Raw genomic sequence first — 22,865 nt, forward strand, 5'->3', positions numbered from 1 at the left:
AGCTTAATATTATCGTATTTGATTAAAAACTTATTGCACTATTGGATAGTACTTATCATTTATTTTCTTCATATCTTTTCTTCAACTCTATGCCACAAGATTAGTTATTTTAGTCGCTTACCCAATACGTACATAAAACACGCCACGAAAAGTAAACACGGATTGCGATACGAACTTATTGGACGATCTAATACAACTAAGTATCGTTTCGTACAAAAGAAAATTTTAAGAGATATATCGTTCCATAGATTCGACAGGATTAAAGAAAGGGTTCAGAGGAAAACTAGTACGAATGAAAAAATTCTCAATTAAGGAAACTATAAATAAAATTAAACTCTAATAGAGAAATGCATATGCTTCTAAGTTAATTAAAACATGTCGTTAGATTGCGGATTTTTATGCATTTATGAGAAATTTAAAGATGCAAAAATGGATAGAATACATTTAATATATAAAAAGTATATAAAATACCCAAAGTAATTGCACTATCACTTGTTATAATACGTATTAGCTAAAACAAATCTCTGCTACTCCTATTCTTTTAATTATACACAATAACAATGCTAGTTATTATACCTATAAAGGTTTGATTATTCATAGCAAAATCTTCTACGTTCTGCCTAAACGCAGATATCGTTTCTTCATATTTCTGTTCTATTTAGTGTCAAAAAAAAATTCACTTGTACTACTTTTTCACTGAGCCCTTCAAATATGCACAATATATCGCGAAATGCAAAGAACTTCGAGAACAACAATTGCGTTAAAGGCTATCGGTTTATACAGCGAATGATCGTTAATTACTTTACACGAAGCGAAAGGTCTTGAGTACGATCGTTAGTGGAAGCTTTTTTCCTCGAAGTAAAAATACGTACGCTTGCGTTTTCCTCGACGTTGACAAGGATAACAATTTCAAATCGACAAGCAGAATTTATTGTCTACCGATAAAATAACCTTAGCGAGACAGCAGGATCCTGTTGAACGAACTCTTAGCAGCAATAACACTGATAACCGCCACGTAGTGAACGATTAAGTAGTGTAAAAGACCAATAGGACGATATTTACGATTTCTAATTCGTAAAGAGTAAGTCTAGCACGTTAAAAATATTGATTGGATCGATTCTTTGAGAAATACTTGGCGTCGAGAACAGTAAAATCTTCGAATGCTAAAAAAGAAAAAGAAATTCGTATTTGGTTTGCTTCTTTGATTCCGACATTCTATCAACGATGATACATTATTTATAGCTGTTCAAATTTTTTCATGAACGATGATGTTTGAGGGAAGCGAAGTATATTTCTCAAACGATTGATTCGACGGCAGTACATTGCTCAATACCATTGATCGAGACATGGAGATGGAAACAAGACTCACTCTTGTGTTTACGATAGCGTTACAACCACACGACTCATGGAATTATTCACATGTAGACAAAATGATACCGTTCTAGTTTCGTATAGCCGCAACGGTGTATTCTTTGTATAAAGAAAAAAATGGGGAGAAAAAATAAAGGGGAAGAAGAAATCACGTTTTTCCTTCGAGGCGAAAAAAAATTGCCGAAGATGGGTTTCGAAGCCGCGTGAGATGCCGAAAAGAAATTAATTTCGAATCGACTCGTGAGGGAGGAAACTCTAGATAATCATTTCGAGCGTGCGTGAGTACATGAGTGCAAGCGGAAGAATGAGAAATGGATACGGTTGAAATAAATCGTCGTATAATAATCAAGAGAAATATCGAACAAGTTGAAAGAAATCGATGTTTCGAGCATTTCAAGAAGATAAAGGTAAACATTTGTTTACATTTTTTTATTCTCGCGTGAGAATCAAATCGAATTCTTATTTTTACAAATTTTATTTATCGATGACTTTCTTTTGTGTGAGTCGAGTATCGATACGCTCAACGATCTTTTTAAAAGGCTCGAACGTCGAACGAAAACTGTTCAACGTGTTCATTTTCTATGAATTAAGTAGCGAAACGATCAAGCACGCATGCGTAGATGAACCTTCCTTTTCTGAACCGATTTAGCAAGAAAACAGAGGCCAAAATCAATTGTTCGTGTAAAGGGCGAAAGTAAAACGTTTAGACAGAGAGAGAAACAGTGTGAGAGAGTGTGAGAAAGAGAAACAGAAGAACTTTAGAGATAAATCTTAACGTACATAACATAAACAACACACAACTGCCTAGAAACTCAGATTAATAATATTGTAACTTACTATATTATATACAATTACAACCGACATGTCCAAACGCACAAAAGGGCAAGTTTGGCAAGACGAGACACGCGCATGTAAATAGGATATATCGACGTGTAATCCACAGATGTATATAACAGGGGATGTACAAGAGAAGCAGTTTCAAAAACCGAAACCCGAGAAAACTTGAAGCCGTTTCTGTCTGATCTTGGCTACAATTTTTCACTTTATTCCTCGAGAATGTAATACTTACGACCATTCGTGACGAAAAAGTTTGTAGCCAATGTACGTATGAACAGATAAATTGAACGAAGTTGCAGAATTGTGTTTTCCCTACTTATTCGGTAAAGATATAATTCGTTAATAATAATCGTTAGATAATTCAGATATTTATAAACTATTACCTAAATGATTGAATTTGTAGAGCTGCTTTCTTTTCTAGATATTTTCTCCTCTCTAACCTTTTCCTTTTCCCTTAAAGTTGTTTCATTCCAGCTTTCTCCTTCGCGAATTTTAGCGTTTGAAAATTTATAAGTTACTTTGAATAAAAATTCAAATTAATATTTAATGTTTAAACTCTCAACGATTGCCACTTTTAGGCTTGGAACCGATTAAATGCTTGGAAAATATAATGCTGATACTTCGTTCATTTGTCTATTTAAACTGTTCTTAAACTGTTATAATGTCGAACGCTCGAGAAAAATGTGTAAGATTCAATGATTTTAAATTATTTAATAATGCTTCGATGCAATCAGATCAGGATGCAATATAGATGAGGAGAAAAGCTAAACTTAGACCAGCCCAATCCATATGGAAACATACGTTTTCCAATATTAAAAGTATACCCTACAAATATTTTTTATTTTTCTTTTTTTCGACTTGCGGCAATCTATCCTGTTTAAACCATCAATAAAGCATTTTTGTTTATATCATGTTTATTATTTTCATTAACTCAACTAGTTGTTTCTTACGGTTGAATTATACTGTTTTAAACAGAAGATTATCAAGTAGACGAATTTTGAAATAAACACTTTTTAAATAAATGGAAGTAAACAAGTTTGTTGCTATGATAAAATCGATTCTCGAGCTGTTCGACAAACACTGCACGCGAAAATCTTTTTAGATGAATTTAAATTAATAAAAGAGAGCGTTTACGAAATAAAAGGACAGCTATTTACGAGAGAGCGAGCGAGCGAGAGAGGGAGAGAGAGAGAGAGAGAGATTGTAAAGAAGACGTATGATGATAAGGAAGAGAGAGAAAAGGGAGAGAGCGAGATGGGATGTATAGGCGATTATTAAAGAGACTATGAGGATTAAAATGATATAGAAAGTTTTAATAAATTAATTATTAACGCTACAAGCAAGAGACACTATTGATACCTACTACCTAAGGAAAATAGTACGTTTACAAGCATGTATACAATACAAACATTTACACGATCTTATACAATCATTGGGGAATACGCACGCATACATGACACGTACACGGCATACAATCCTATGAACATGAAATGGTGAGAATATGCAGAATCCCGTGCGTAAATAAATTAATCTCCATTCGACTAGAGATTGCTATAATTACGAACGTGAAACGGACACATAAGACTAAATTACTTGCTATTACCTACATAAAAATATATATTATATATATTATATAAATAAAACAAAACAAATATATATATATATATAGAAATAAAGGATGAATGCAGAATGCGAATGAGGGAGAAAAATGACTGAGCGAACGTAAAGGGAAATGAAAGAAATCGAGCATTTTTTAAAAGACTCGTCAGGCCAATTTTTCACGAGCTATATACGCTCCGAATGACCCTGACGAATTTAGAAAAAGAAAACATCCAAAAGTGATACGTTATTTATCAACAGTTTTAGTTATACCCAAAGTGGTGAACCCTAGATTGTGTATAAACTATTATAATTTTAGGGACTTCGGTTTGTTTGATGTTGAAAGACTCGCGGGAATGTTGAATCGATCATCGTGGACTCGTATAACGGAACACTAAAATCGAATGATGTTTATTAGAAATCGGAGGCCAACTGCGCGTTTCTATCGCGCCCCAATATTTATTTGATCAGCTTGATTTTGAGGAAGAGCACACCATTCGGTTCAACAAAGTGATTCATCACGTTGCACGATGTAGTCGATCTTGTTTAATAGTTTTTTTTCTTAGAACGTGAGTTAAACTAGATTAAAGTTCTAACTCTTTGAAGTAAAAGATGCTACAAACCTGAAGAATAAACCTCGTACTTAAATAAACAGATAAAGATCCATCCAGAAGAATATCTTTTTCCACACGTACATGTCGGCCCCACTAAATTCGCGAAACATTTTTTACTATCCGTTGACGCTTCGATATTTTAAGATATTTGCCGTGAGATGCGGGAAAAATTTCTGAGAATTCAACAAAAGTGTGAATAATGGTCTCGGAGTTTGACAAACAGATTCGATTTTAAGTGTCGATGCAAAATAAATGGCTCGCACGATAACAAACTCAGGCGAGAGAAATAGATTTAACGAATCGAACAAGGACAAAGACGATAGCGATGACAACGATGATGATTTTATCTATGTTAATCTAGAAGACATTGCTGGAACAATGATTTGTACACCTTCTATGAAGGACCGTAGAATACATTATGTTACCTAATACTCGTAAGCACGCATTATCTAATAAACATTATTTACAAAACTAGTTGATACAGTGATAAAAGAATTTCTTCATTTTTCTCCTTGACAATTCACAAATACGAAACAATAATTCGTTAAACGTATAATATTAACGTTATACGATTAATGCATATTGAATTCTTCTCACTTAATCTTTTATAAAATTTTCTCAAAACCAAATCTTCTTGAGTCTAATAAATATCGTATAAATAGTACTAACATATCGAAACTGTTAAAGGGATAAAAAGTAAGTATACGTAGTAGTAGTATGCTAAACTTTTACGAGCCAATGGACTTGATCAACAATTTCTTGTCGAAAGAAGTCATCCGTCTCTGAAACGAAGCGCAAAGAAAAATATAAGAATCGATAACGGAAAATCGATTAGTTAAAGAATATACAGCTCTTTGCATACTTTAAAAAACATTTGATAAAAGAATAATTTCGAAACGTGCTGAACTAAAGAAACCTATACTAACAAAAATATTATATGTATCTAGTAATTATATTATATATTATATATTATATATTATATATTATATATTATATATTATATATTATATATTATATATTATATATTATATATTATATATTATATATTATATATTAATTATATATTCGACATATGGATTAAATTTTTACCAGAGTTTGGTTTCTTTCAATTTTAACTCCGACTTTAATTGTGGCTTAAAAACGTATAATGTATCGTGGCATTTCGTTTCGAACTGAATATACAGTTTCTGAAATTTAATCTCAATCTCGTTCTTGGTTCAATAAGCAAAGAGTTTTAATGCTCCAGAAAAATAGAACAAAATTGAAACATGAAATCAATTATATCTACCACATTCTTCTGAAACTTTAGAAGCTTCGAAACAGAAAAACACGGTTGAATTGAAGACGAATGGAATATTATGGTAAAGTAGCTACGTAGCAGAAAAATCGCAAAATAACTGAAATTATTTATTAACAAAACATTTTCAAATAACTAAAGCAATAAAACAAACCAAATTACAGAACTAATAATTAAAGCAAAATTTTCCCAAAAGTCATCAATCTGGTTTAATCATCGAATTCCAACTTCAGCTCGAAACGAGGACCAAAAAAGAACAGAAAGGTTTCATCGAGCTGTACCTAAAAAAGGAACAGAAGCAAAAAAAAGAAGATACAAAGCAACGTCCGATAAACACAATAGCACTCGTCAAATCGACGATAAGCGTCGACGTCGCGTCACGTCTCATTCGGAACGAACGTCCAAGAGAAGGAGACAGAGCTAGAGCAGAGGATCCGTATAAGAGAGCTTGCGATATAACACATCGATCTGCGTTCGCGCAGGCGTGTTTTCGGCGTCTAGCTCGAGCAGATTTTCCCCTTGCCACCCTGTATAGCCCGTGACCGGGATACGATACCAACAGGTGATGCTGGAGGAGTAGAGACACTCCCTCAAGCGGCATCGTTGATCGTCGTCCCCCGAGTCCTGATCCTGACGGTGATTTAGTAGCGTTTCCAGTCGTTTTTCCTTCTCCGGCGAACAGCCAGCACCCATTTAGGGTGAACAAGGACAAGGCTGGGGGACCGGATCTCGTTAAAGAGACGCAGGAAACGATGAACAGAGAAGAAAATCGTGGCGGTTGAAACATTGACGATCAGCGTCGCGTCTTCGATCATCGCGCGATGATTTAGTGAACGATTCAGTTTCCATCGGTTCGGTGTTTTTTTTTTTTTTTTCCTTTCTATCTATTTCAGTTTATACGTAAAACTTGCTGTCAAGCACTCTGTGATACCTTAGGAGACACTGAATATACCGCCAGAAGGATCAACCTTCAATAAACCGACAAATATCTACTCTGGCCGCTTTAGAAGGACCTAGTGATCGCGCTTTCCACCTCGTGCTTTCTACGACGAAGTTCGAAAGTTGTGAGCAACGCGTGTCTCGTAAGGTGGTTGAAAGGGTGGGAATCGTTTTCCGATGGTGGGACAGAGAAGAGTTACGATCCGACGATGATCCAGTGCAGATTTAGTGGCTTCCTTCCGCGATGAAACGCAGAATCGTGTGAGAAAAGGCAGGAGTTAAGCGGACCATAAAATTTAATTCCATTGGACTCGTTTTAAGGGAATGGGAGTTAGGCGAGTAAAACACTTCCATTTCTTGATTACTCGAACATAGTAAACCCGTAAAAAAATAAAAATAAAGAGAAACATGACTTAAAAATAGTGCTGCAAAAGAGAAGGAAGAGATTCGATATTGCCTTATCGATGAAAAAGTGAAGCTTATATTTTGCAATTTTGTCTCATATTCTACGAGAGTTTAAGAATTTGAATGGATACAAAGATCATAAACATCTCATCGAGAAAAGAAACCTGCAGGATATTTATGTTTTGAAAGATTTCTTGAGGTATTTCTCAGTATTTCTACGAGATAAATAACTGTCTCTCTTGAAATTTATCGCAAAAATATTAATGATATTATTCGAATATCGTCTTCAAAAACAAATATAAATCATGTTTCTGCATTCTTATTAAACCACGAACAAACAGTTTTCTTCCACCTTCGTAGATTTTATACAAAGGAATAAATTGATGACAAATATCAAAATTCCTTTCTAAAATCTTTAAGCTATTAAATTAAACTATTAAATTAAGATATAAGAATTCTATGGAACCAAGTGTGGAACAAAAATATGTACAGAATATTCATACGTATAATGAATAAATAAATACAGTGGGCATAAACAATGCGAAGCGATAAATAATACAGATACAATCGCTGTAAATAAACAGCATCTGGAAATTCGGAATGAACATGCAAAATTGGAGCAATCGATCGCTATTGCGAAATGACTCTGGTTTATCTGATTATATTATAATGTAACGAAATTCCCGTGCAATTTAATCTACGATAAATTGCTAAATAAGATCGATGTGTCTAAGTATTAGCTAAGTAAGTAGCTTTAGGAAGCTAGTTAATAATAAAAAAAAGACGAACTTTCATTGTAATACTCGTGAAAAAAATTTGCATATTATAAGAAAATACAACAAAATTCCTATAAAAACATTTAATTGACACAGCTCTGTTGAATCAAATTCGAAAAAAGAAAAGTTATATTCGTAAGAAAGGAATCGTAGAAATATTGATGAATTAGCTTGGCTCTCAATGAAACTTTTCCCTTGACCAAACACGATATGACATTTGAGTTGTTCTTTCGCGGAAAATACATGTTCGATCTGTGAAAACAGCGCGCTGCAACGTAATTAGAATCATTTACCGGCATACAGACGAGAATGGTGTGCATCCATTAAAAATATCAGACAGAAGAGACGTTTCAAAGAGGGTCCAGACGACCGACTGAGGAAAACATTCGAGGGTATTTTTCAAAAGTTCATCCGGTTGTCCCAGTTACAAAATTATTCTGTAATGCGAACTCGAATCGATACTCCCAAAATTGCGAAGGGAGGTGTTGGAAAGAAGAAACTGTTGAAAGGAACGAGACAAAGTATACGCAACGATATCACGGATAGATCGATGAGTGGAGTTGTTTCATGAATGGAATTTACATGGAAGCTAATTGGCGTTTGCTCGGTGGCTCCACACAGCCTGCTTAATTACAGAATTAAGGAGACATCGTAAAGAGAGCTCGTTGAAATGACAAACGCGGTTCAAGAACTATGGTCTAAGTACATTTTACACTCGTCTCCGAGCCGAGGTTTCTCGCCCGGGGTAATTCGCATACCAATACCACGTGCTGGAATAAAAATAAAGCGTAGTCCCGTCGGTACGAGTCCGCCAACTATCATCCCGTGAATTTACAATAGTTGATTGTATTTTGATGTTCATACGTTCTACATACATATATATGTAAACATATATTTGTGATCGCGATTGAACGTAACCATGCGACTTATAGTGCTGTTCACATTTCTTTGAAAATTTATGACATACAGACTATTTCATTGTACAATCAATTTCAACGGAGTTTCGAAGAGAGAAAATGGTACAAGAGACACGCAAACACATTGGTCGTTAAAAGAAAAGATAGAAGAAGATGTTGCGATAACAAATCCGAAGAGGCAGGAAGGTGAGTAAAGAAAAAAGGAATTTATTTTTCCTTCTGTATTTAACATCATTTCTAAATCCGAAATTTTCGTAATTTCGAAATTAAAGTGGATAGAAACAAATAAATCCCGCTTGTACCAATCTTAATCCTTGCAAATGTAGATATAATATAGTTTACTTTCAACAAAAACGGAAAATCTCTAAATAAAGAAATTATTTTATCTAAGAGATTCTCAATCAAAATGTTGACTTTACTTGAATTCTATCAGCAGTTCGCTAAAACCTTATACGTAAAATTTGTTAAAACGTTTAAAAGAAATAGTAGCATGAATCAGAGCTTACATTATCTCTCTTGAAATTTCTTATCTTACGTTCCACGTGAACGGTTTCTGTGTGAGTACCGTTTGCAAGGAAACGCTTCCATAGGACAAAGTTTAATCACAAAAGCAATCCTGCTTTCTGCATATTAAAACACCGCTCGAGGGCAAACTTAAAAGCCGAATGCTTCTGCTCGTGTTGCCGAGAATGTTCGACTATCACAAATAATCTCATAAATGGAAGGAACATCTTCTTTTAACGATGAAATATTCGAGAACACAGAGAGAAAGTTATAGGGATGCCAAATTCTTTTTCAATGAATTATTCAAAAGAACCATTCTGTTACTTGCACTCGTGGTCGAATTGAACAAAGGAGAATACTGCAACGTAGTCAAAGGTCGTGGTTATGCAAATGAAAATGGCTCGGTTCGATCGTTACGGCAACTAATACTCCACAACGAATGGAATTCGTCATTTATTTTAACTATGTATTACACTATTCGCCTAAAGTTGTTGTGGCGAACGTATATTCAAACTTTATTTAAACTTTCATTCTATATTGTATTTCATTCTGCGGTATCCAATACCAAAGTAGAATTTATTTATTTTTTATTCATGTTGAGCAGTAAAGTAATATATACAGAATTTGCGTAAACGCAATATTATTGAACGGACACGAATAAAGTTGCTGTTTCATCAGGTAGTCATAAAAAGAAATTTTATTATTTGAAAAAAATATAGTTCATCATAACAGTACTTGAATTTCTTCAAATTTGATAAAATTGTAGGATCCAGATAGAAGAAGAGAAATAGCAACAAAGAAAAGTATCGAGAAATTCTTGAAATTCGTTTTCATAATCACAACATGAATTCAATAATGTGAATTCATTAAAAAGAAATTACATACAAAATGTTGCGTCAACACAACGTTGCATTTTCTTTCTACTTCCATTTTTCAGTTTTATTCCCATAAATTCAGATGAAACGTCCTCTGTTCTTCTCAAATATAAATATACAATAAGATAACAGTGTGTTATGATTGTATTAAATAAATTTCCCATTTATATCAAAAGATGAAAAAATGCGATTGAACATTGCATCTGAAAAATTTATCGTCTTATAAAGAAGATAACAATCGTCAAAAAGCATTTAAAAGCCCGAAACGTGTCGAGCTTTAATCGCCATAATTGTAATGAATCTTTTCATGCTTGGAAGTTCTCACTTTATGCACAATGGAGCTTACGTTTGACCTACAATGAAGACTCCTCTCTGTGAACATTGTGTTCGAATGTAGCATAGAAGGAGTAAAGACCTTTTTCAGGAACGAGTTATACGATACGATACGAATAAAAAACAAGAAACCAGATGTTAGAATATCAACTGTATTTTCTGAACTCTTGTGTTTTCAAAAGAACCTTCTTCTGTGTTTTTGTGCGTCCTGTTAAAAGCAGATTCTAGTATATCCATAGAACGTTAAAAAATACAAATTTGAAACTTTAAGAGCTGGCAGTACGTAGTTCTAGACTTGATCAACGTAAAATCTATAACCAACTTTCTCAGAGTTTTATAATCAGTAATTAGCGTTTAAAATATTAAGTCCTTCTGTTCAACAAACTGCATAATATTTTTCAATTTTCTGCATTTAGATCTCAATTACATGTACTCAAACATTATGTTGATTATAGTATTGTAAAACAATTAGTATATTCAAGTTTCCTCGTTAGCGATTCAAAGTGCTTTAGATTATTAATATCTTTTTAACGGTTCTAATATAGATATTTCTCGTGAAATATTTCGCGATTACTTGGAGCAGTAAAACTCAAAAGGTAACAATATATTGGCGGAGGCTCTCGAAACCGCAATCGAGCTCGAATGGGTCTTGAATCCGGAGTAAACCCGTGAAAGAGAAAATAGACAAGTTTTCGGGTTGTAAACAGAGATTGCGAAAGAAACCTTAAAGAAGGATTTGGATCGATACGAAGTGGGAACTTTCTACGGTGAAAGATGCAGAAAAGATAGGAAACAGATCTGAACAATGCTTCTACTTGTTATATGCGTGTAGTATGCGAGCGTGGCACATATACATATCGAAAACTGACAGATAATTTTACACGGACGTATTGTGCACGCCTGGGCTATGTCTACCTACCCTTATGTAAAAGTGAATGAGCATGAGAGGGTGGTAAAAGTCGGGGCAAGTACTATATACGTATCGCGAAGTTGAATTAAATCGAATGCCGAGCAAGAAGTTACGCCTTCTGTTAAATGAAATGAGGCACTGAGTGAGCTAGTACTCTATTTTCGTGCGAACAAGTCACAGCCGTAACTTGTTTACCGGAAACGTTTGATACGAAATGATTCATACAAGTGTTAAATTCGATATAACCATAGTACCCACGAGGAAGACGTTAGTTGCTTTCTGTAGCAATTTTGAGATAGTTTTGGAAGTCTTGTCATGGATAGATTACTGTACTTTTATAACGTTATCAAACTATTAAAAATTTAAAGATGATATTGATTTAAAGATAGCACAGTTTTTCAACCAAATTTATTACACCAAATAGCTTAAAAGTATTGATTTACCTTTAATCTTTTAATGCTTGTACTCTTAAAGTATAAAAGTTGAATACCGTAATTAATAACTATAACCTTAAATTGGTACTTTGAAAATTAAAAAAGGAATAGCCGGTCTATCGATTTTACACAAAGTACTGAAGTAAAGTAAAAAAACAATGAATCTATGCAAAATTCTCAGTTCTATAAAAATTATATGTATAAAAGTCTAAAATGATCTTTGAATTGTACTATCAATCTATATTCTACCTACAGTCCAGAACCAAAATACTTTTATTGGAAACCAATATACGTACTTTCAAAATACATTTAAATCAAATTAATTAAACTCTGAAAACGTTTGAGTATTGCAACAACGGTGAAAATATCTCGAATCACATAAATCTGTGATAAGAAGGTTTTCACTTTAACTTCTCTTTAGAACAGTATCTTTTATTAAATTTGTTGCACCACTAACTCCTGTTAATAATGCAGGATTTATTCAACTTCAGGAACGCAAAATGCCCCAAGGAAGCATTCACTGGCAAGGGACGCAGAGAAGAGCCTGCGGTCCAGGAGCTCACTGGAATGTACAGGTATATTTCAAACTTCCAACTAAAACCTCTAATATTAATATACTACTAAGAATTTATTCGAAACAAAATCACTTTCAATCATTGATAAATACGAAATTTACAACGTTACGTTTTAATTTTTTTTTTGTAATTTATTGCTTTATTGGACCTGCATCTTTATTTTCAAAAATTTCTCTAGAGTATTAATATTATAAATATCGTAATCTTTTTATTTATAAATAAATGAAAATAAGTTTTCAATCATAATGAATAAAATAGAATTTTATTGTATAATGTATATTCAATCATCAAATTACGTAAATACTTTTTTTTATAGAAATAAAATTCATTCACTTTTGTTGGATCGATTATGTCGTGTTATAGATATATATCGTATAAATAGAGCGTGTATAGTAATATAGGCACGATATGTGTATAAATTGGCGCAAAGTTGAGATATGTTGATACATATTTTCTAAGAATAAATATTGAACAAATGTAGAAACAAATAAATTTATTACGAAAATATCGAAGATATAAAACAGTGTAATAGAAAATATATAATACCCTTTGTAAACTTAACAAAAGAAGTTATGCAAAAGTTACCAATGTTTCCTATAATAAGATATTAAAATATAATTTGTGAGAGAATTGTTAAATTATTAACATATAATTCAATTAGGAATATTGTCGATTTAACTAATATTTATTACTATAGTATTATTATAATATATTATACAATTATAATTAATTTAATTGCAATAGAACTTTGTTTATCCGAACATGGAGGACAAGGCTGTTGGGATAACAGACAAGTTCCGATAATAAAGTTTCACTAGCTATTCCACTAATTCCTCTTATTAGGTCCGATACCTGATAACCTTCGGACAACTGAGGTTCAACAACAATTCTGACCCAACATTCAGCTGGGTATCGAACGCGTATTACTTGAGAATATATGTTCATATAACTGTAAAGTACGATGGATCGTAGTTCGGATAATAGAGGCTCAGTTATGAGTTTATATAATTGACGCTAAATAATTATTTATGCGTATAAACGAGATCTGGATATATGAAGTTCTACTGTATATTATTATAATATTTATTATTGTATACATATAATAATAGTACTATAAGTATTATGAAAATAAATATGTAAATACAATAGCATTATTACTAATACAATATTTTTAAAAACTTTTAAGTACTATATTTTTTATACAGGGCATTACGCTAAAAGTAGAATATAGAGTTATGATCCAAACGTTTTCTGTTTCAAACAAATATTCTTTTTTTATTTGCATCCATAGAAAATGTTGGCACAGTTCGACTATTAACTGAAATATTCAACAAGAAATACATTAATAAACATGAACAGTATATCTTTCTCTTTGAAAGATTGTTACTTGAATAATCTTCGTACACATATAATTTCGAAACTGAAACACGTATTTGATTCGCGATATTATTTCGTAGTATATGCAAACATAAGCTCTCTTGTGCATACAAACTCGACTACTGTATCTATATTTGCAATATGAGAAGCAATACATTAATGAGGTAAGAATTTCGTGCAAATAAAAGTCGCAGTCTGTGTTCCCTAAAGCTCGATGAAATTATATTTTGTAAAAGAAAAAGTAATCCGAATAAGTTTAGTCGTGTTTTATATCTTTGATGATTAACGCGTAGCTAAATAAACTTAAATATTAGATGAAGCATGCATTTGGTAAAATTTTTCTCTTATATCAAAATTTAGTTCTGTCAGATTTATGTTCCTTTTAGTACTTTTCTCACAATTTCCTCCAATTTTTAAATTATTACATAAAATCGATTTATACGTTTTAATTATTTGTGTTTATTAATTATTGTATTGTGTACTTTAAATCACACAGAGAAGATTATTTTTTAGAATTTCTCTTGTACCGAGAAATATTTAACACGCAAGTTAAAGTTATAACAGACGAGTATTACTGCATACTGCGTCATAATAGAATGTGACGAACGAATCGATGTGATCGTTTTAGCAGACCATAGAACTAGGTAAAGTGAAATGATGAAGCGTCGATGAATGTGCTCAGTAAGTTATTGGACATCGTCCAGGTTATTAACTGTTAACGAAAGCAATTAAATCGAATAGGTGGTGAGAGGCAAAGTGACAACGCGGTGTTTGTGGTACGCCTGCAAAGCTCTCGGAATTGGTCTACTACTAATGCTTTTAGGAGCTTGCATGGCGACCATAGGTGAGTAGATTTATGAGATTTATAAATTTCAATTGATCTAATTATTATTACAGATTATCTGAATAATTAGAAATAGTTTATTGGTCGAAATAAATTAATCTTTATATGATATCACACATTCGTTTTAAAACTTCGTAATTATTAACGCTTTTGCTACGATATACGTATATATGTATTCATTATATTATATTTATTTGCATTTATTATATTATATTTATATTTATTCTATTATATTTACTTATATTTGTTGTATCATATTTTTTGTGTTTATATGATACGTTATAAATATTTATATGCATAATTTTCCTGTATTAAAAAATACTGTTTTAGTCTATATACCAAAAACGCTTTGAGCTTCGATGCTATAGTAGCGAAAGAGTTATGAAAAAGTAAACAATCACGAGTGCCATCGTTGTTTCTTAAAATAGATGAAAAACAAAACACTAAGATAGCTGCATGGTATCGATTAATAATTTCCTGCTTGCATAATGCGTGTAATTATTTTATAACGTCTGCATAAAGCAATATCCAATTATACATATATAATACATATACCACTCGCGAATTTTTGATTATTGGTCAGTATGTGCAAAAAGAACCCTAGGATATTACTAATCAAGAACCACGTCCAACTTATTTAACATTAACTAATAATATTGCGAATTATTAAGAGCGCATGTTGAAATTATATTATTCTAATAACCAAATATATTCATAATTCAAATAAAATGCCACATTTTACATACAAAGCCAGATAATGCATTGATATTGCTCCATTTCTTTTTTAAAATAAAATTTAAAAAATCTGTATTTGTACATCGTACAGGATACTTCGCAGATCAACTGTCCGTGGCACAAGAAATCAGAGGTAATCTAACGATAAGAGTGAAGAATGAATCACGTGGGTTCCATCTAAATAACCTCAGTTATGCTGGTCCGATCGTAATGGGAGTAGGAGGTAATGCTAACATCTTATAAAAACTTTTAAATGATATTATCCTCTGTTTAAATTCTATACATCAAAAACTACGTCTCTGTTTCAAAACAACTATTTCAAACAGTTTTATTATTCACAATCTCCGTATTTAATTTCAAATGCAAAGATTTTTCAAAAGAAGTTTCGGCGAAATTATAAATTACGAATGAAATTATGTCAAAGAATATAAAATTTTTAATACATCGTTTAACAGTTTATCAATCACAGCTAAATATATCTCTAAAAAAAAATTATAAAAGACAAGTGATCTAGAATATTATAGAATATAATAGCAAGTGAGATAGATTATATATTGTTAAAACTTTAATATATTTAAATAATGTTTGATCATGATTGAAACAGTGCTTGTACATTGTGCATATTTGTTTTTTGGAAAAAAGTGGGAAAAAAAATGTTTGCCCCCAGAGAGATTTGAACTCTCGACCCCTGGTTTACAAGACCAGTGCTCTAACCCCTGAGCTATGGAGGCTTGACGATTACGAACGTCTTGAGAACTCCTTACACGGTTCTTTATACATTTATTAAAAATGTATAAAATATAAATTATAAATTATAAATGTATAAAACTTCAATACAAATTAATTATTATTTATGCAAATATAACATAATATAAGACAATTTCTCTTTAAATTGAAATAATTAAATAACTTTTTTTTCAATATTTGTATACGTATGTGTTATGATTAAAATTTAAATTTTCTACTTTGAAATTAATAAAATAATTATAACAAATTTTTATATAATTAAATAATTGTTTGTATTGATATATATATATGCAAGATCATTACTAATATTATCTCACAATTTTATTTAATATAAAATATGACACAAGTTGAAAAATATTCCTAAATTAACACATAAATGCTTCCTCTCGACATCCGACATCACAGATAAATATTCAAAAGCCTTCTCGCACCACTTAATCCATCTATTATCGCTTTGTTCTCCGATTCGCTTCACGAATTGATTTTTTTCTTCACAGAAGAATAATTTAAAAAGAACTAATTATCAGCATACTCTGTAACGTTCCTCTTAATTTTCGATCAAATCTAAAAAAATTTCTCCAATCATTCGAAGTGCGCTATGTTAATAAAAAATCGCAATTAACTTTCTTTTTAACGTTGATAGTTAATCAATCATTATCATTAAGGACTGCCGAATTAGGTATATAATTTTACTAAAGCGCGATCTACAAATAACACGATGAAATCTCACAGGTTTTATCGTAGTAGCAGCCTGTGTAATGACCTTCGAGGCTCGTGATAATGCTGCCAAAGTGGTGCCGGCCCGTTTTCGCTTTAATCAAACGTCGACAATAAAAAACACGAGAAATCAACGGAATCGTAGGTCTACATCTAGTCAAACGACCAAATGGGATCACCAACTCGGTGTGTTCAAAGTAAACAGAAGTCCAAGTCCAAGCATACACGAAGTCTCTAGGAAACAATTGACCGCGGAGTTCTTGCAATTCTCTAAAGAACTGAGCGAGAAACAGACTGGGCACTCAATTAAGAAAAGCCCCAGTGCACCAACGTTAATTGAGAAGAAATCACCTCGTAAAAGAACACCGAAGTACGCTGGATGCGCGTTATTAAATCCAGAATTGTTACAGAGGCATGCTCTTTCTGTTGATAATCCAAGCTACAGTCCTCATCAGGTATAACAAGAATACAATAGCCGTATATTCTTTGTTAATAAACAATTAAACTTATAACAAAAATGCCCCTTGTTCATACTTGTCTTTTACCGGGACTTACTTGTACAATTTAACTTAATATCTTTAATATCTATAAATTAAACAATTTTGACAAAGACCGTTTTTGTTATGAGAGTTTATTATAAAATTGGGACATAGCTAACGTGATTTTTTGAATAGGTCAGCAGGGAAAGTTTGGATCAACAAAAAATGGGAGGCAGCCAAGTTTCAATGGCGATGGATTTGCACATTCCTAATAAAGGTCCAGTTACATTGAAAGTTAAAGATAGATCGGATACCGCGAGACGTCATCAACTGCTTCGGCAAACGAAAGTTGATTATGTCGAAGAAGTTGAAGAAGCAGATAAATCCCCGACGGGTCGTGGTTATTCGCCTAAGTTATCAGGTCAGTTGTAAATTCTGAAGTAAAAAGATCAGCCGACAGTAATGAACTTTTTAACCCATTTGCGCGCAGTCGATCGTAGTTGCAGTAAATGACATCCGAATTCTTCATGGAGTTTACCGAAAATTTACTGTTCAAAACGATTGGTAGACAATGTTACTTCGCAAACATCGCATCTTACATTCTTTATAACAGAGGAAAAAAGTAAAAATTATTTATTTAAAAAAAAATTATTTAGATTATTATTAGAAAATGGAAATAAAAAAAGGCAGTCGCAGCGCGCGTAATAATCCACGCTTGGTGATAGAAGACAGTCGCAGCGCACGGATTAATCCGTGCTTGGATGCAAATGGGTTAATATTAACCAATCAAGGACCAAGCAAAGAAATAATGCGCAAATGTAATATTACTACGAAATATATTCTAATAATAAATACTTTCAAACATAAAAGCAATTTCTAAAAATAAAAATATAATAATGCTATAAATAAACGAATTCTTAGAATCCATTTTCATAATCAACATTGCAAATGAAATATCACATTCGCGTAACGTTGACTTGTAATATTATTACAATGACATTTAGGTTTATGACATTTGTTATGAATGTTCAGTTATTTTTCTTTGTAGGTGCCTACAGCAAATATCCAGACGATTTTGTACCGAGAAAAAGAAACTCGATAGACATAAGATTATTTGAGGAATTGACCGCATCGAAAGATCTTACAAAAATATCCCCCAGAGACTTCCGTAAAATCTCCTCGCCGAGCTTCCATAAAATGTCATTTGACAAAGCTGGAAGCGAACGTAGAATTGAAAGAATGATGGGCCAACGTAAAGCTAGCCTGGAGTTCAGGAAGAGTCCCGATTTTCGCAGAGGAGATTATAGGTAACATTAAGAATTATTTAATAACATGTTTCGTATCGTACAAATGCCAAAAGTTGTTACGGAACTTAGAAAATAAAACGAAGTTCAAAATGCACATTAAACGTATATTAAAATAAACCTTTAAATTAAGACTTTACAATTTTCATTTATTAAAAAAATATCCTTTCTATATTTCTTACCTAGTATTTTAGTATTTTTCGTCTTTGATTATTATGACAGACAACCATAATGCGAAACGTGTTAATCTTATATCAAGTAAAAAATAAACAAAAGGGAGATTCTAAACTATTTAATGAATTTCTCCTAGAAAATTGTCAGTGGACAGATTCTCCATTGATTGCACGAAATACCTATCTGACGAGGTGGAAATGAGGTCAAGGGCAAGCAGTGGTGAAAATCTAAAACGGCAACGACAAGCGAAACTGCACCATTCTAGGTCGGACGACAATAAGAGAGCATCTTTCGAGAAACAGCAGAAAGACGCGCAATCGAGCAGATACTCTTTAAACACGCAAGCCGTTATCGAAAGTGGCGGATCCGAATCCGAGTTCAAGTACTTCACGGCAGCGTCTCTCGACGCTGAAGAAAGTCGAGCAGACAATTCTGACGATAGCCATGCGATTGATGTCGATGAACCCATCGCCGCGAATGTATCGTCCGATGGACCGACTGAAGTTGATGCCTTACTTGAGGAACCTGAATTAGAAAATGTCCCGGAGATAGAGGTAGAAACGCCGAGGGACGAATTGGACGAGACTGAAATACGCAATGAAGTTTCATTAATAACCGAAAATTTGATATGTAACAATCAAGTATCGAAGAAACAAGAACAGAAAAGGAATATTCGTAGTGATGATGCGATATTGCATGATTTTGTAAAAAGCAAAGGAACTACTTTGTACATAGAGGATGATGAAGTTTGAAGAAACGATACTCTCAATTAATGGATTAATTACCTATAAAAAAATAATTGGATTGCGAGATATAAGAGATATACGATTACTTCGAATGATTGAAAGAAGAAAATCTTCGCAACAGGTAAAAATGAGAAATGTAAAGGCTGATTGTGAACAAATTTACACGAATGAATCCCCAAGTTTTGAGTGAGAATAGGTTCGCATTTTCCACGTTAGATACACGTTTAGTAGGATATTGTGAAATTGTTTGTTGTAAAAGGTTGATACAGTCACTTGTTATTTGATAACGTATTCCTTATAAAGGTAAATATTCATAATATTAGATATGTAAGTTTAATGGAACATTGCGTGAATTAGTAAAATTACAGCCACATTTAGGCAAGATAGACTTACAAGTCTAGATATAGTTTTACGTGCAAGTTTGTTACGATCATATTTGTACTTGTAATTTAGACAAAATTTGAATCAGGAATAAGTGTATTGACTATTAAAATTAGAATAATTGCTTTTTAAAAGATAAATATTTTGCCTAATATTAACGAACTCACTCCGAATCTTATATTGTTTCACTGTATCTTATTTTATGATTCATTATATAATTAAATATTCTATCTTTCAATTTCGAATTATAATATACAGTAACGTAATGTGTGCTCAATGATCTCAAAACATAGTATAAGTGAAGCTAATATGGCTTTTCACAAATTGCTTTCTGTTGCAAGACAATCATTTTCAAAAGAACATTATTTTCTTGACGAAAGAAATATGATAAACATAAAAGCTTGCCGCGATAATGACAAATAATATACCCTCTTATGTAATCGATCAATCTGTACAAAATTAACATTAACCTATAACGAAGGTACATAAAAGTTATGTTGAAATTACGATACATATTTCTACCGAGAATAATCATACAAATCTTTTACGCTATATTCTTTTTACATTATACAATTTTCTCAATGTTTATGATACGAAAAATAAAGCGAAAAGACAATTGCACCGCGAGAATGTTGAAAATTATTCACGTGATTTCATATTTGGCAATGTATAAAAAGCCTTTCAAGTCGCTTTAAAAATATTTGACGTAAATACATACATGCATTTCAAATATTTCGAAAAAATTGTTGATATGTATTTGTAGCGAAATTTTACTAAAAATGTATTTTCCAATTTTTAACACATATGATAAATTGTATTACCATTACTCAATCTATATTAGCTATTAAATGACTGCTACAAAGAAATATATACAATATATATATATATATGTATAAGAGAATGCATTTGGCATTTCAAACAACGTATTTCTTAAATTGAAACGATAAACGATATATCAAACAATATAAAGAAAAAATCAATGTATTTATAACATTTATATATGACACGGTTTTGTCATATCGTATCAAACTCGTTTAAATACGTATGACGTACAATGTTATATTTACACAGCGTTGAGCTGTCCCTTGTAACACATTTGTGAAAGTGCAGTAATTCGAAAAGAATTAACTGCCAAAATCTTTCTTGTTCTATTGTTAAACGTTTCACGAGTTGAGGCCTATTTCATTATACCTGCATAAAATATCAAAATCGTTCTTAAATTCCATGAAAAAATACTTTTCCTTGGATGATATAATAAGAATGAAGGAATTAAATGAATTTTGTAGGTATACTCGAATCGAGTGTAAAAGAAAAGAAATGTAGCAAAAATGACAATCCATTGACGTCGAGTGATATACCGTATATATGTTGTTTTTTAAAAACAGAGACTTAGCCAAATGAATATAAAAATCTATTTTTATATCTCTCGTACGATGATATGGTGACATTGATAAAACACAATTGAACATATTAAGTCAGCATATAATGAAAAACAGCGTTCTGTAGTTTAATTTATTTTTAGTACGAATAATATACATATGGAATCAGTAAAACAACATTTGTACGTGCAGAGAAATTTCTTCGTTTATTTTTATTTGATATTTTGCACTAAAAATTGGTGATAAAACTGCTGAGACACATTTTCTTGGTAAACGGAATAAAACGAGAAGGGAAGAATTGAGTTTGTTCAGAAAACAAAAAGTTGTTTATTATTCGAGTTTGAATGGACCAATGGTTAAAGAAATATACATATAAAAATGATAAATCTCCGATAATATTTGGAATATTATTTCTCTGGGCTAATATGTCCCACTCATATGTGCTTACTTAGGGAAATCTTTGTTAAATATTTTGTGTATATAAAAGCTAAAATTTATTAAAATTTTTAGTTATGTACATGTTACAAAACTGAAATATTGTTGAACATTTTTTCGTATAATAAAATAATTTTTTTTAACTTTTATGAATAAAATTATTAGAAGCATAACTTTGAAGGAACAAAATATCTATATCGGTTTTTTAAATTTACATAATAAGAAATTTTAACTTTTGAAGTATAATTTCATATACACGATGAGGTGCAATGAAATTTCAAAATGATGCAATCAATACTGGCGTTACTCTGTTAATTATTCTTACTGATAACATGTAAATATACGAAATACATAGTTAACAATTAACAATAAAAACATAATCAAGCTGTGATGAAACTGTAAGTAAATAAGGGTTAATAACAATAGGAAAGATTGCTTGGTATTATCGTTAGTGTTGCAAATTCGGTGCAAGATTTCAAGGTATACAATTGAACTCAAGAAAGGCGGATTGTATTATTAACGACTTAAAGATACTCATGGAATACATGATTAATGTCAATTTATATATTTATTACTATGAAATTTGAAAATGTGTAGAAAGATCAATTTCTTAAAAGTTTAATAATAATATATTTAGTTCGTTTTTAATTCAAAAAATTTAGTTTAATTTAAAGACTATTTCTTACAGAATTAAGAACTACGTATCATGAATACTTAATCTTTTTTTATATTACACGTAACATTATTCCTAAATGTCTGTATTAAAATCAAATGAAGGCAATAAATGTGCAATATAAACAACTTGTTTAAAAACTGTAATTCTTAAAGAATCATTATTTTACGTCCATGATGTAGAGCAATAAAGAAACATATCAAAAGAATTTCCGATTGACAATTAAATATGCACAAAATCTGTACTCAAGGGTATCTTTTGCAGCACTAACAATGTTCTTTGCTTGACATAAGCGGTTTTGTTGCAAGCCAATTGTATATTTAGCAAGTATATTGAAACAAATGAATATTGTAAGATTCTGGACTCAATGTAATCTTTGCATGCTGATTGTTGTAACGTCTCAATAAAACAACTTCGAAAACATAATTTGTATATAAATTATTATTTAAGAGATATAAAAGCGATTGCATACTAGGCGTGAATCATTT

At 31.8% G+C, this 22,865-nt stretch overlaps 1 protein-coding gene, 1 long non-coding RNA gene and 1 other non-coding gene across 13 annotated transcripts in view; 1 reads left to right on the forward strand and 2 right to left on the reverse strand.

Annotated features, from left to right (window-relative positions):
* Positions 1 to 22,865, reverse strand: part of LOC139992796 (uncharacterized) — a 208,635-nt gene that overhangs the window by 181,364 nt on the left and 4,406 nt on the right. The window lies entirely within an intron of this gene.
* LOC139992779 (uncharacterized) lies at positions 8,817 to 22,851 on the forward strand. 3 transcript variants are annotated; one of them, XM_072013969.2, is made up of 8 exons: positions 8,817 to 8,941; positions 12,303 to 12,386; positions 14,505 to 14,607; positions 15,434 to 15,565; positions 16,822 to 17,261; positions 17,481 to 17,706; positions 18,334 to 18,592; positions 18,900 to 22,851. In XM_072013969.2, the coding sequence occupies exons 2-8, from the start codon at positions 12,312 to 12,314 to the stop codon at positions 19,513 to 19,515; spliced, it is 1,851 nt and encodes a 616-aa protein (XP_071870070.1). In that variant the 5' UTR covers positions 8,817 to 8,941; positions 12,303 to 12,311; the 3' UTR covers positions 19,516 to 22,851. The 3 variants fall into 3 exon arrangements, with proteins under 3 accessions (XP_071870070.1, XP_071870071.1, XP_071870072.1); XM_072013970.1 differs by lacking the exons at positions 8,817 to 8,941; positions 12,303 to 12,386 and adding an exon at positions 13,951 to 14,444; XM_072013971.1 differs by lacking the exons at positions 8,817 to 8,941; positions 12,303 to 12,386 and adding an exon at positions 13,952 to 14,407.
* On the reverse strand, positions 16,001 to 16,073 carry Trnat-ugu (transfer RNA threonine (anticodon UGU)). Its single transcript has one exon. It is a non-coding gene; the product is annotated as a tRNA-Thr (tRNA).

Source organism: Bombus fervidus, chromosome 12 (assembly GCF_041682495.2).
Source record: "Bombus fervidus isolate BK054 chromosome 12, iyBomFerv1, whole genome shotgun sequence".
In the NCBI taxonomy this organism is placed as follows: domain Eukaryota; kingdom Metazoa; phylum Arthropoda; class Insecta; order Hymenoptera; family Apidae; genus Bombus; species Bombus fervidus.

Coding starts and splice junctions, on each gene's coding strand:
- LOC139992779 (XM_072013969.2), top strand. CDS start 12,312: ATGCCCCAAGGAAGCATTCACTGGCAAGGGACGCAGAGAAGAGCCTGC. Junction 12,387..14,504: donor GAGCTCACTGGAATGTACAG/GTATATTTCAAA, acceptor TAAATCGAATAG/GTGGTGAGAGGCAAAGTGAC. Junction 17,262..17,480: donor CAAGCTACAGTCCTCATCAG/GTATAACAAGAA, acceptor TTTTTTGAATAG/GTCAGCAGGGAAAGTTTGGA.